This window comes from Chiloscyllium plagiosum, chromosome 2, assembly GCF_004010195.1.
Source record: "Chiloscyllium plagiosum isolate BGI_BamShark_2017 chromosome 2, ASM401019v2, whole genome shotgun sequence".
NCBI classification, from domain to species: Eukaryota; Metazoa; Chordata; class Chondrichthyes; order Orectolobiformes; family Hemiscylliidae; genus Chiloscyllium; species Chiloscyllium plagiosum.
The window spans coordinates 103,440,562-103,455,873 of record NC_057711.1 but is presented as its reverse complement, the minus strand read 5'-3'; the positions used below and the strand labels follow the sequence as shown (position 1 = coordinate 103,455,873).

General features: G+C 42.6%; 1 protein-coding gene across 2 annotated transcripts in view; it reads left to right on the top strand.

Annotated features, from left to right (window-relative positions):
• Positions 1-10,415, top strand: part of plgrkt (plasminogen receptor, C-terminal lysine transmembrane protein) — a 74,284-nt gene extending 63,869 nt beyond the window's left edge. For both annotated transcript variants that reach the window (XM_043715295.1, XM_043715298.1), the window contains exons 3-5: positions 3,834-3,964; positions 7,729-7,838; positions 10,123-10,415. In XM_043715295.1, coding sequence (XP_043571230.1) covers positions 3,834-3,964; positions 7,729-7,838; positions 10,123-10,244 — 363 coding nt within the window. In that variant the 3' untranslated portion in view covers positions 10,245-10,415. The remainder of the gene's footprint in view (positions 1-3,833; positions 3,965-7,728; positions 7,839-10,122) is intronic.
• Positions 10,416-15,312: the final 4,897 nt, after the last annotated feature.

The following is a 15,312-nucleotide window of genomic DNA, read 5'->3' as shown; positions in this document are numbered from 1 at the left end:
AAAGAGATTCCAATGATCCAAAAATGTGAATCGTTTCCCATACACCAGCTCCTCAGCCATGCATTCATCTGCTCTATCCTCCTATTGCTGCCCTCACTACCTCGTAGCACTGGGAGTAATCCAGATATTACTACCCTTGAGCACCTCCTTTTTATATTTATGCCTAACTCTCTGTAATCTCCCTTCAGAGTCTCAACTTTTTCCCTTCCAATGTCGTTGGTTCCAATGTGGACAATGACCTCCTGCTGGCCCCTCTCCCCTGTGAGAACATCCTGCACCCTCTCTGAGACAAACTTGATCCTAGCACCAGGGAAACAAGACACCATTCTGCTTTTTCTCTGCTGGCCACAGAAACGTCTGTCTGTACCTAAGACGCCTGCATTGCTGCCTACCTCTCTTACCCTTCCTGGAGTTAACCCATCTATGTGACTGTATCTGAGACTTCTATGACCTTTCTCATCTGATTACTGTTCCAACATTAATCACTCAAATGTGCTATAAAGGTTATCAACTGAATTTGTCCCTGATGCTATTTTGTCTTTTCTGAATACTAATTTTTCAAAGGTGGCATTTTGATTCTGTTATCTTAACTGTTGATTGCATTCTATAGCAAGAACAGCTAGTCACACAATACTACATGAATAACTTGTAACCTTGTCATTTAGATAGTGTCTATCTGTTTATAAAAATCAATTAATAATGATCCCTGTGCTATATGATGGGAAATTTTAGTGTAAATGCTAAATATTCATTTTCTTTGCTTATCTGGAATTTTATTTCCTCCATTGATAATTCATGTGTGTGACTGTAAAACAGTTCAGTACTTTTGCTGGTGTGGCCGGACAGGCCACCCGAAATAATGAACTTGTGATGGACGATAATAAACCTACCATGGAGTTACGAAAGATGGACAATGATTAAAACATACTGGGAAATAGAACCCAGCCTTGACTACAGTGACTGTGCTAATCCACATGCCTGCAGAATCCAGACAGGTTACAGCTACCCACAGACTGTTTGCAAACAAACTTGACAGCTGCAGACCTGAAGTTAGACTTGAATGGGACAATGGAATGTTGCCCTTGTGACAGCCGGGAGTAGTGAGTCAGTCGCTAGACACTGAGGTGCCTAGCACCCTTATTTGGAGGAGGCTACGTGCACCCAGCATCTACCATAATGGACACCTAAGGGCCACTATCAACGTGCCAATCCCTGATTGATCAGGGTAAAGAAACCAAATCATCCATTGGCAGATACTCAAGACCCTCCCAAAAGGGCACAAAGACTTGGAAGGATAAGAATCACTGCAAAACCCCACTTAGGGCGGTAACTCGAGGATAACCACCAAAAGAGAAGACACCTCCAAGACCATCGGAAGAAGAAGATGATATCACCACATGGAGCCCGGCCAAGTTCGAGTGTGGTGGTATACGATCACACAAAGTTAAAGCATAAGATAGTTTGTAATGCTTTTTTGTTAGTTTATAGTATACTTTATTGTTTTAATATTGTTCCCGTTTCCTTTTAATATTAATTGAGTTCAATAAACGAGTATTATTGACTATGAGTCTCCCAGACTTAAACTATTGTTCTAAGATTCTAAAGCTGTTGCTTTCTTCCCTCACCACTGACGTGAATGCTTTGGAAAGGGTGCGTGGAAGGTTTACCAGGATATTGCCTGGTCTGGAGGGTTTTAATTGTGGAGACAGGTTAGATAAACTTGGGTGTTCTCACTGGAAAGATGGAGACTGAGGGGCCGCCTGGAAGAGGTCTACAAAATTGTGAGAGGTATAGATAGGGTGGATAGTTAGAGGCTTTTTCCCAGGGTGGAAAAGTCAACTACAAGCCGGCACAGGTTCAAGGTGAAAAGGGAAAGTTTTTTACACCAAGCTTGGGGGTGCCTGAAACGTACTGCCAGAGAAGGTGGTGGAAGCAGACATGTTAGTAATGTTTAAGGTATAGGATAGATAGAAGACAAACAGAGGGATAGAAACTGCATATGGCCAATAAGTAGCGGGTCTAAATAAGGACTAAGAATCGGCGCAGGCTTAGCCGGCTGAAGAGTCCGTTCCTGTGCTGTACTGCATTATGTTGTGTTGTATTATGAGTACCTGAAAGTTAGTTTTAATTTAGCAGAGTTGTACTGATAACATTTTTGCAAGGCTCTCAGTTAAACATTACAGTGCACTTCCATAGGTGAAATTTGCAGCTGGCCTAGCATGAAAAACAGTCTTTCCTCTCTGATGTGAGGATACAATGTTGATGCATTTCCGAATATGACTGTACAAAACAGTTGGTAATTCTGCATAATCAAGATAATTAAGTATTTTAAACTTTGTTTCACGTATGCATGCATTCGCTGAATAGTAGCCTGGTGAAGAATAATCTTTTACTCCAACCTTGATTTTGATATCTTTTAAAATCAGTCATCACAAAAGGATGATAAATAACCTATGTATATTATACATGCGCTGTGCTAATAAAATGAAAATTACACCTAATTAATACTGTGTTAATAACATTCTGGTCCAATACAATTGCCCCAGTTAATTATGGAGATGAAGAAATTATACCATAAAAGATGTTATTCCATGAAAGAGAATGAAATTGAGCCATTCCTTTGAGACTGAAGGTGCTACCAACTGTAATTTTTAGCATTGCACATCTAATATTGTTTTCTTCCTTAACTAGTCATTTACAAATTTAAGTATCAGTAACTCCCAATACAGCAGAATCTCAAAAGGTTCCACTATGATGTAGGACGGAAGGAGGCTATTTGGCCCATCACATCTATTCAGATAGTCCCAACCTGTAATTTCCTCCCCATTTTTCACTTAAACTTGTCATTAGAACAGGATAGAATTTTTCCTGACAATAAAATGTAACCTTAATAAATTAATTAATTTAAAAATAGGCAGCAATAACATGGTTTAAAATAAAAACGTTTTACTGGATATTTAATACAAATTATTTGCTATCATCTCAAGTACTCAAGTAATGTGAATATCTGAGCATTGACACACAATTCACAGTCTACAATTAGCTTCACAAAAATGTCATGTTACCCTTGACCTCGTGATTTTGTCTGGGAAACTTTGTGTATTTTCTCATCAAACTAGCTGTGCAAGTCTGACCATTATAAATGAAAATGATAATAAATTGTAAAGTGTTTTAAAATGTAATAGCTGATAATGACTGCTAATGCACTCTCTACCACCAAGTATGGAGTCTCATTTTTCAGCTCTGAATTCTTCAGGGTTATCTATGGAAAACTGCTTTAAAAGTTTTGACAGCTCCATTTCCTTCCACGTAGCTCATCAATGACTTCTGTTTTATTCAGCAATAACACATCTTGATAGTGATGCTTTCCTGGAGAAAGTGAGGACTGCAGATGCTGGAGATCAGAGCTGAAAATGTGTTGCTGGAAAAGCGCAGCAGGTCAGGCAGCATCCAAGGAGCAGGAGAATCGACGTTTCGGGCATGAGCCCTTCATCAGGAAGGGCTTCAGTGATGTTTTCCTGGTTTGACATGAGATCCCCAGGATTGTGTGGATATTTGTTGGACATGTAAACTTTTATATAAAAATTGCAATGCAGGCCACTCTGGCCAACTGCTCCATACTAGCATTTATGCTTCCCTCCTACCTTCTACAGTGCGGTAATTGTGATTAGCAAATGAATAATATAGTTCTGAATACAACATTAACCATAAACATGGTGGAAATATTGAGTTAATCAAGACTGCTAACTTTTATGGGAAAAATTAAATATTTTTTTCAGTTTGCAATTTGTTTTCTGATAAGTATATTAAATTGCTTGTGTCACCTTTTACAGCTGGAAAGACAAATGCTGATGCAAAATGAAATGAGACAGAGACAAGTGGCAATGCAGATCGCATGGTCCCGTGAATTTATAAAGTACTTTGGAACTTTTTTGGGACTGACAACAATTGGTTTAACAATAGGGTGAGCATTTTCTTCTTGTGTTATGGTCATTCATGGAGATTGTGAATACAGCAATGTTTTATCGAACAAAATGATCACCTGATAAAATTGTCTTTAGACGTAACTGATCCAGAGATCAGTGAGATTGATACATTGCTATTGCTGTAATCAATGTGGATGCAGGTATAAGCTTGTAAAGTCCCAATATTCAGCAGCAGTTCAGAATAAGCAAGCACATTTATTGAGAAAGCATTGACGACCACTCCCTAGATGTCTCCTATAGAAAGTAGTAGGTATCCACCTGTTGAGATATTTATTGTATAAAATGAAATCAAGCAAAGAACATTAGAGATTGCTGGTTAACATAACTCACCCAGATTACCAGGTTTAACAGGGGACCAAAAACTGAATAACCAGAATGATTGTAATTCAAATCATTTCTGAGTCACAATAACACTGTAAAGAGTATCACAGCGTAACTTATTGATCTTCTGTATGACAGAGTTACCTCTGATCACAATTACATTTCTATAGCACCTTTAACATAGATACTTCACAACTGTTTTAATGTCAAACTTTGATACCGAGCCACAGAAGGATACATTAGGACTGATGGGTGAAAGGTTTATCCAAGATGTTAATCGTTTGAAGTGTCTTAAACCAGGACAGACTACTGGAAATGCTGTGCAGTCCAGGGAAGGAATTCCACACGTTCAGTCTGAAACTCAAAATAGGTGCCCCAATTGTGGAGTGATGAAAATACATAATGTGCAGATGACCAGAATTACAGAGAGCTTAGGATATTGAGGTTACAGTGAGAAAGAGCAGTAAACGAATAATATAGTTCTAAACAACATTAACTACAAACATGATGACAGATCACTGGTGGAAATATTGAGTTAATCAAGACTGCTTACTTCTATGGGGAAAATTAAGATTTTTTTCAGTTTGCAATTTGTTTCCTGATAAGGATACTAAATTGCTTGTGTCATTTTGGTGGAAGAATGAGGAGAGACAATATAAAATAAAAGATAGAATTCAAAAAAAAATGTGCAAGAGCAGAGGATCTGGTGTACACAAATCAGTGAAGGCAACCAGGCAGGTTGATAAAGTGGTAAATAAAGCATATGGGATCTTGGGTTGTATAAATACAAGAGCAAGGAATTTATGGTAACTCTCTCAAAATGACTAAAGTTTAACATCCAGTTCTGGATACCATACTTTAAGAAGAATGTGAAGACTGTGGTGAGGGTTCAGAAAAGATTCAGGAAAATGGTTCTCATAATTAGGAGCTTCAGCAATGTGTATTGTTTGGAAAAGCTAGGTCTGTTCTCTTTGAACAAGATTAAAAAGAAATTGGATTGTGATTTTCAAAACCCTAAAAGAAAATCCATGAAATGGTGAAGAGATGATACCGATTTAAGGTTATTGGCCAAAATTGCTACCACCTGGAATAGGCATGGGGACACCACCAACTGTACATTCCTGTCCTAGCTACATGCCATCCTGATTTGGAACTACATCTTATTCCTTCAATATCACTGGGTCAAAATCCCGGAACTCCTCCCCTGCAGGGTGGATGTGCCAGTTTAAGAGGCAGCTCCCCACGAATTCCTCAAGGGCAACTAATAATGGGCAGTAAATTCTGGTCTTTCTGCTGAACACAAAGAAAGAAAAGCAACATGAGGAAAATAGCCTTTATATCACCAGCATTGAGGATCTGGGTGCTCTGCCTTAGAGTGCTGAGGAGACAAATTTAATTAAGATCTTCAAAACATAATTGGATCATAATCTAAAATATTTGCAGGTTGATGGATAAACGGCCGTATTGTATTAATTACTCCTGCAAAGAGTTGGCATTGAGGTGACTAGCTGAATGGCCTCTTTCAGTGCTGTTTTCAATTTGTTCAGGTTGTGAACATGGAGGAGTTTAACAAAGCTTCCTCAATTTTTTCATATAACTTGGAATAAAAGACACATTGATTGTTCAACATTTTAATCATACTGGAATATGAGAACACAATTGATCCTTCCACCCCAACATCAACATTCTGAACGGAATCACTAAATTAAATCAATCATTGCAAAGCACATATGATGCTCCTAGTGGATTTCAAATGTCTTGATCATTAGAACATTGCCAGATGGGTCCTGCAAACTCCAGAGAAAACTTTTTTAGGCTGAATCTCGTGTGGTGACATTGGCTATGACAAATGAAACAACAGAACCTCTGGAGTAATTCAACTCGTATGAGTGACAGATAAATTCACATTCTCCCAAAACAGTCAGAAGTGAACTCTCTCTTTCCAGGGTGGCTTTTTACATTTCACTTTTGTCAATTCAGATTTCTCTAAGGCTCAGTGGTTAGCACTGCTGCCTCACAGCGCCAGGGACCCAGGTTTGATTCCAGCCTCAGGCGACTGTATGTGTGGAGTTTGCATATTCTCCCGTGTCTGCGTGGGTTTCCTCTCACAATCCAAGATATGCAGGTTAGGTGAATTGGCCATGTTAAATTGCCCGTATGGTTCAGGGATGTGTAGGCTAGATGCATCAGTCAAGGGAAATGTAGAGTAATAGGGGTAGGGGAATGGATCTGGGTAGGATACTCTTTGGAGGATTTGTGTGGACTTGTTGAGCCAAAAAGACTGTTTCCAACTGTAGGTATTTTGTGATTGCAATAACTGTTGGCTCTTCCACTGCTACAGTTGGTTCATAGCATTGAGGTAGATTTCCATTCTACTCCTGGAAGAGACTTATAGCTAACCTCCTTTCTTAGGAGCACAGAATTGCTTCTTGTTTGCCACTCGTATGCTGTAGTGAAGGAGAAGGCAGATTGGTTGATACTCACTTCTCTGCTTTGGGTAGGTTGTCTCCATCCATCACCATTCTCTGGGCCTGGGGTCCATTTCTCTGCTGATCGGATGTGAGGCCGTCTGCACATGTATGAAGGAGAGTATCTAATATGTGTTTTATTGACACTACAGCTGTGCTCCATAGATGGTGATCATGTTAATCTGTTAGTTTTTTGTGCCTTCTTTTACTGCCACAGTAGGTATCCTCAATGGAAGGGAATTCCTGAATTTTGACGAGCAACAGTAAAGGGATTGACAGCATGGTATAATTGACAGGAAAAATAGGAATACATCTCTGTGAGTGTTAAAATGATCACTGTGTGACAAATTTGATTCCTGGTGATCGCACTGGATCTCTCTTATAATTATAGAATGGTGAACAGGTTTAATTGTGCATTCCCCATTACTTTTTCCCATCAAAGCCAGGCCTTTCAAATGGACTGCAGTTTCAGGTGCTGCAGTCTTAATGATGAAAGTGTTCTTCGGAAGCAGTGGGTGCAGAAATGTAATTGTCCTATTTAAAGAGATAGTAGATAGGGGATGTTCAGGAGAAAGGAGAAGAAGAATACATTGATGTGGTTGAATGAAGAGTGGTGCAAGAAGTCTTATATGTCAGAAAAACAGAGGCATGGATCAGAAGGGCTTAGCAAGTTGATGTTCTAATTCTATCATCTCTGGAAATATCTGACCACCAAGTCATTCCATAGACTATTACAGCACACCTGAGGCAGGGAGATAACCCATTTAAAATTGACTTCTGTTTGCCAATTTAGGCCATTACCAGGCAGTCCAGCTGAACAAGAGCCCAGTATGTTTTGTCTTCCCCTTTTTTGAGAAAGGGGAATAACTGTTTGTAAAGTTTAGCCAAAAATAGACGTTACTTTACTTCAGCATCAGCAGTCTACATTTTGACCTTAGCTATTTTCTGTGCAGAGCTTTGAAGAGGAAGAGACCAGGAATTCTGGTTCCCATTGTTCCACTGAGCTTCGTTTTTGCATATCAGTATGATCTGGCATATGGAACATTAATGATAAGGATGAAAGGTAAGTAAATTAGCTATAAATCTGTGACTTTATTGCTCAAAAAACAGTTTAGATTAAACTTACATTCATAATGTTTCTCCAATTTAAGTGCAGCTTGGGAGAACATAGAAACATAACACAATCATAGCACAGAGGTGGCCATTCGGCCTATCTTTTCCACGCTGGCTTTCCATCACAGGAACTCAGCCAGTCCAATTCCAACATCTTTCCTACAATTTTACAAATCAAATTCTTTTTTGAAACCAATGAATTTTCCCTCTCAGGCAGCGCATTTCAGGTGATAAGTACTGACTGTATCAGAACACTTTATTTCTCATCTCCTCTGAGTCTTTTGCCCACTGTCTAATTACCTGTCCCATAAACACCACCTATTCTGTTTAATTACATTCTGTCGGGGTAAGTACAGTACCATTGGCCGTCTCTAGCACCTTACACACATTGCAATGCTTCACCAACCATCATGTCTGATTTCACATCAACAGCTAATGTGCCCTTCAGAAACCAGAAGACATTGCAACACTAACTGGCAGCTGAGTGCCGTCATGTAACCTCATGACATGGGAGTTCTGTAAATCCTGCAAGAGGTGGTGAGCAAGCTCTGAGGGAGAAATGGTGATTGAAGGGTTGGATGAACTGGTTTGAATTTACATTTCTGTTACTATATCAAAATGATGTAGCTTTCTGTAGCACTGAAGCTAGTTTAAGACAATGTATATGCACACAGAGTGTTGATACTCTGGATCAAATGTTGAGGAAGAGAAACCGGTTACACTGGTAGGGAAACCCAGAGCAGGAAAGTGTAACCTTAAAATCAGTGCTGAGTTTGAGGCCCAAGTCAGACAGTATGTCTTCACACAAAATGGTGGAAATCCAAAATTCTCACCCCATTGTTTCATGGTCATCAATACTAAGACTAACTTTCAACTCCAGATTTATGAATTGAACTGAAATTCCACCAAATGCCATGGTGAGATTTGAGCTCATGTTCCCAGAGTATTTGACAAGTGGCATTGGTCCTCAGCCATCTACTTCGTGTGAAACTGAACAGCAGGAACAGGCTTTAGATACCAAATGACCTGTTTTTGTTCCTACATTTCTTTACTGGCTTAGAATCTTGGGGAGAAATTAGTTAATGTCTAAATTCCGAGCACAGCTTTCGTTTTATACAGGGGATGAATGATATTTTGTTAATTTTATATTTTGTGGGCAGCACGATGACTCAGTGGTTAGCACTGCAGCTCTCACAGCACTAAGGACCTGGGTTTGATTCCAGCCTCAGGTGACTGCCTGTGTGGAGTTTACACATCCTCCCGGTGTCTGTGTGAGTTTGGTGTGGGTGCTCCATTTTCCTCCCACAATCCAAAAAGCTCAGATTAGATGGATTAGCCATGGTAACTTACCCATAGTGTCCAGGGATGTGCAGGTTAGGTGGGTCAGCCGTGGGAAATGCCAGGTTACAAGGATAAGGAAGGGGATAGGTCTGGAATGGGATGCTCTTTGGGGGGTCAGTGTAGACTTGATGGGCCAAATGGCCTGCTCCTGCACTGTAGGGATTCTATGATTCCAAGTTGCCCAGTGCATATTGACTTTTCCTGTTCTACTAAAAACCTGATTTGTCATTCAGATTCACATGTCCCACTTTTAATGTATAATTAATTGCAATTCTCAGTCTCAAGGTCTGCATTTAATTCCACTGTTTGCCATGCAGGCAGGTACAGATCATAGAATTAGCAGAGTGTTGAAGGAAGCCATTCAGCCCAGCATTTCTGCACTGGTTTATTGAATGAGCGATTCACTTAGACCCATTCTCCTTCCTTCTCCCTACGAGACTATACATTGTTCCTTTACAATTAATAGTCTAATTCAATTGTAAATTAAATGCCTCAATGGAACCTACCTCTACAATATTCTCAAGCTGTGCATTACAGACATAAACCACTCACTGTCTGGAAAAACATTTCTCTCATGACAATTTTTGTTCCTCTTACCAATACATTTACTGCATTTGACTTCAAGATATGATTATTAAATTCCAGTCTTTTGAATTGACTGGTTCATGTATAGAGAAGAATGTAGTTGTTCTTGGGCTCTCAAAAATGATCTTGATACTATTATGAGACTTTATTGTGTAGCAGGTAAAGAATCCTTCAAAACGAATTCAAAAAGGCATAGCCTTGTAACTTTCTTTTAGCAAATGTTTCTGAATGACTGGCGTGCTTTTCTTCTTTTCAGTTGTTCTGTGGCATACATTTGAGCAGTAATTGATATCATTTTTTTCTTCCAGATGAAGCAGAGAATATAATTGATAGAGAACAAACCCTTCTTCAGATGCCAAAAGGAGTGCCTACCTTTGAAAGTATTGAAAAGGCCAGAAGGGCTCGGAGTATGTTTTTCATCCAAAAATAGATTTGGAGCATATAAGTCGTGAATCTGGCAATCGAAATCTCAGATCAAAGGGGAAGTGTGTATTAGTAGCAGCTCATTATCCTTATATGGATGTTTTTAATCAAATGGCATGCATAGTTGTAACCTTTAATGAACGTGTCCATTATTGAATAAAGCCTCATGTGATTTGGACATTTTTTATTTATTATTTCAACCTCATTTTAACTTGCACTAACCACAAATGCACAGAGGAGCACATTTCCAAAATTTCATTTTCAGAAAAAAAAAGACTTATTTCTGTCCAAACCAGCAGAAAACACACAGCAGTGAAGGGACACTGGATATTAACTCTGTTTTCAAAACATTAACAAAACATTATCTTGTGTTTTCTCTCCATAACGCTACCAGATCCGGCACGGTGGATCAGTGGTCAGCACTCTGCCTCACCATGCCAGAGACCTGGGTTCGATTCTAGGCTTGGGCGACTGTCTGTGTGAAGTTTGCACATTCTCCCAACGTCTGTTTTCACCAGGTGCTTTGGTTTCCTCCTACAATCCAAAAGATGTGCAGGTTAGGTGAATTGACCATGCTAAATTGCCCATAGTGTTCAGGGATGTGTAGGTTAGGTGCATTAGTCAGGGTGAGTATAGGATAATATGATAGGGGAATAGATGTGGGTGGGTTATTCTTCGGATGGTTGGTGTGGACTTGTTGGGCCGAAGGACCTGTTTCCACACTGTAGGAATTCTATTGTATTCTAGATCTGTGCTGAATTTCTCCAGCAATCTCTGTTTTTATTTCAGAAAACATGTGGAATTACTGAGAATAATACCCATTGAAGCATTCGGTTGGGTTTGCTCAGTATTGTAAAAACCTTTTAAATATGCTGCCTTAATTTCTAACAAATCAGTATTTTGTGCTGGGCATGTTTCACATGAGTGAGTAACTGAATTCATCAGACTCAATTGGTATTCAGTGGTCAGTTCAAACAGGCCCCATCATGCATGGTACAAGGGCCTTAAACAACAATGAGAGAGGTACACATCAAAAGCACAGGCTCAAGCTTCATTTACATCTGCTCTTTAAAAAGTAGTAGAGTAATGCCACAGCAGAAAGCTACCAAAGGATTGTTGAAAATGAAGAGTAAAAGAATTGAATTAGGCTTATTGTCACATGTACTCAAATGAGTACAGTGAAAAGTTTACAAGTCACCACTTATGGCGTCATTTTTGGTACATGATACCCTTGGTATAGATGCTTAAGTATTTGGTATAAAATTTAAAAAAAAGTTAAAAGTCTACCATAAGAATAAGAAAGGAAAACTAAAAAATAAAAGTATACAGTTTACAAGTCCTTCCACCTCAGTCCATGTTGGTACCTAGCTTTTTTTTATTATTTCAAAAATATACTTTATTCACAAAATATTTTGATGATCTGTACAATTGGTCATGCCATACATACGTAAACATTCCATTTCTTTGCATACAGAGATCGGAATTAATCATTGTACATACAGGTCTGTATGTTTACCATCCGTATATCCACATGTTTAGCTGAGGCATCAGCAGAGCCCACTTACTGAGTGGGCCCCCTGTTCTTCTTTGGCAGGCAGACATTACACTGTGGTCTTCCCCCACCCCGCCTTGGTGGCAGCTGTCCCAAGCTTCAGCGCCTCCCGCAGCACGTAGTCCTGGACCTTGGAATGTGCCAGTCTGCAACACTCAGTCGGGGTCAGGAAGATTAACAGGTTTCAGACAGACCAAAAAGCATCTTTCTCCGAATTGATGATCCTCCAGGCACAGTTGATGTTCGTCTCGGTGTGTGTCCCGTGGAACAGACCGCAGAGTACAGTGTCCAGGGTCATGGAGCTGCTCAAGATGAACCTCGACAAACACCACTGCATTCCTCTCCAGACTTCCTTTGCGTAGGCACATTCCAGGAGGTGTGTGACAGTCTCGTCCCCTCCACAGCCGCTTTGAGGGCAGCATGCAGTGCGACAGAGAGTCCAGGCATGCATAAAGGATCTCACAGGCAGAGCCCTTCTCACCACCAGCCAAGCCATGTCTTGGTGCTTGTTGGAAAGTTCTGGTGATGAGGCATTCTGCCAAATGACTTTGACAGAGTGCCCAGGGAACCGCTCAACAGGATCCGCCCTCTCCTTTTCCCGAAGGGTCTCAATAACACTACGTGCTGACCATTTCCTGATGGACTTGTGGTCAAAGGTGTTTTTCTTCATAAATTTTTCCACGAAGGACAGGTGATATGGAACGGTCCAACTACTCGGAGCGTTCCACGGCAGCGAGGCCAGGCCCATCCTTCGCAACACCGGGGACAGGTAGTACCTCAGTACGTAGTGACACTTGGTATTTGCGTACTGAGGATCCACGCACAGTTTGATGCAGCCACACACAAAGGTGGCCATCAGGGTGAGGGTGGCATTGGGTGTGTGTTTTTTCCCCCATTGCCCAGATCTTTACACATCGAGTCCCTTCGGACCCGGTCCATCTTTGATCTCGATGGAAGATGGCCCAGATGACTGCGGCGGCACAGGTTCTGGGGATAGGCCAGACCTGTGCCACATATAACAACACTGACAGTACCTCACACCTGATGACCAGGTTTTTACCCACGATGGAGAGCGACCGTAGCTTCAATCTGCCCAGTTTCTGCCTCACTTTGCTGATACGCTCCTCCCATGACTTGGCGCACACCCCAGCCCTCCGTACCAAATACCCAGCACCTTCAGGTGGTCAGTCCTGATGGTGAAGGGAATGGAGGATTGGTCGGCCCAGTTCCCGAAGAGTATGGCCTCACTCTTGCCTCGGAATGGCTCTATGCAGCACACAAACAAGGCAGGAGAGAGAGGGCAGCCCTGCCTGACTCCAGATCTGACTGGGAAGCTATCTGATTCCCACCCATTGATTGAGACTGCACTGACAATGTTGGTGTAGAGCAGTCTGATCCAATTGCAGATTCCCTCCCCAAAGCCCATTTTGGAGAGGACATCTCTCACATACGTATGTGATATCTGTCAAAGGCTTTCTCCTGGTCCAGGTTGATGAGGCCGGTGTCCAACCCCCTGTCCTGCACGAAGGCCATCGTATCCCTGAGAAGTGCGAGACTCTCAGCGATCTTCCTGCCCAGTAAAGCACAGGTTTGGTCAGGGTGGATCACCGATCCCAGAGCAGACCTGACCCGGCTGGTGAAGACCTTTGACAAGATTTTGTAATCGCATTCAACAGTGAGATTGGTCTCCAATTTCTGAATTCCTCCCTCTCCCCCTTCCAATTGTAGATGAGGGTGATGATGCCTTTCCTCATGGATTCACTCATGGTACCTGCCCGAAGCATACTGACATACACCTCCAGCAGGTCCTGGTCAATCAAGTCCCACAGAGCAGAATAGAGCTTGACCGGTAAGCCGTCGCTTCCGGGAGTTTTATTCTTTTCGAAGGACTCGAGGGCCTTGGTCAGCTCGTCTGGAGATAGCGGCTGGTCCAGCCTCTCACGTGTTCTGTCGTCTAAGACCTCTGTGATAGAGGACAGGAACAACTGGGAGCTGCGCTATCTGTTGGCTTCACGTCATACAGACTGGCATAGAAGGATTTACTGATGACATTATCGAGCCATCTTCTTTCTTCAGGCTGCTGAGCACGGAGTTCTCTGTGCACTTCTGGAAGAAGAAACATGAACAAGTCTCGTCCTGCTCCACCGAGCGGACCCTGGACTGGAAGATTATCTTGGAGGCCTCCGAGGTAAAGAGCAAGGCTTGCCGGCCCTTCACCTCCTGGAGGTCCTCCGTGACATCAATCCCCATCATCTGCAGCAGAAGCAGGTTCTGCATACTTTCCTGGAGCTGGGACAGTTCTCCCCACCTCTCTCTTGCCTTCTGAACACCTTTGAGGATGAAGAACCTCTTGATGTTCTCTTTTACTGTTTCCCACCAGTCCGCTGGTGACTCAAACTGTCCCCCCTACCGGATCGTCCATCTGCTTCAATGATACAGTTGAAGTCTTCGGCCGGAATGACCAGCCTGGATGTAGCCAGCAACAGTGGAAGCTGCTGCAGGACGGCCAACCGTTCACTCTTACCTGTTGGGGTGTACACATTAATCGGTCTCAGGGGAGCGTTTCTGTACATGACGTCAGCGACGAGGAGACACCCATCCACCACCTCCTTAACCTCAGAGATGGTGAAGTTGCCTCCTCGCAACAGAATGCCCAGGCTGGAGGCGTGGCTATCGTTGCCCCCCGACCAAACTGACGGCCCATGGGCCCATGAGCTCAACTATCTCCTGTAGCTGCTGAGGTGTGGTATCCCACACTCCTGCAGAAACAGGATGTCGGCTTTAACGTTGGCCAGGAAGGACACTGGTGGACACTCGCAGGGCTGTGGTAGCTGTCCGGCTCCACGCTGCGGACATTTCCCCACTCTGGTGTCTTCGGGTCAGGACCAGGGTTCGCGCAGTCTCGTTCTCTGTCTGACAGCAGGGCTATCAGAGGATCGCTGTTCCCAGTTACCTGGAGCTGTGGGGCGGTGGGTACCTCCTGGTTCTCACTGGGTGGTGGGTGGTCTTTACCAGTCCCCTCAGAGGGTTCATCGTTTCCTGTTTGGTCGGTGCTTCCCTCCTTTCTCCCTGGTGACGACCCTCCTTATGCCCGTCCTCAACATCTGAAAAGTTGGCTCATGCAGGTGTCGTTTCCCCTTTTGCTGGGTGGTTTTGGGGGCCTGGCAAGGTTTCCTCTTCCTGTTTTGTTTTTACAGGAATTCACTCCTCTGCCTCCTTGGTTTGCTCCTCCTCCATTTCCTCCTTCTATCCTGTAGGGGCTTGGATTGGCTGCCACACCTCCCTGCTGGCTGCCATCTGCTCCCCTCCATCCTTCTGGGGCACCTAGCCTCCCAGACTACACTGGGCTTTAAAACTCTAGGCGTTGTCTCTGGTCTGGAAGGAGTCTTGCCTACCCTTGACAGGGAATCACCTCTTCATGATAGCCACCAATTCGGGGACCTGTCTCCACTTCACCCCATGGACCCGCCTCCCTGAGACGGCATTCAATCCTTGTGCTGATGTCTCCTTCATTCCAATCTGA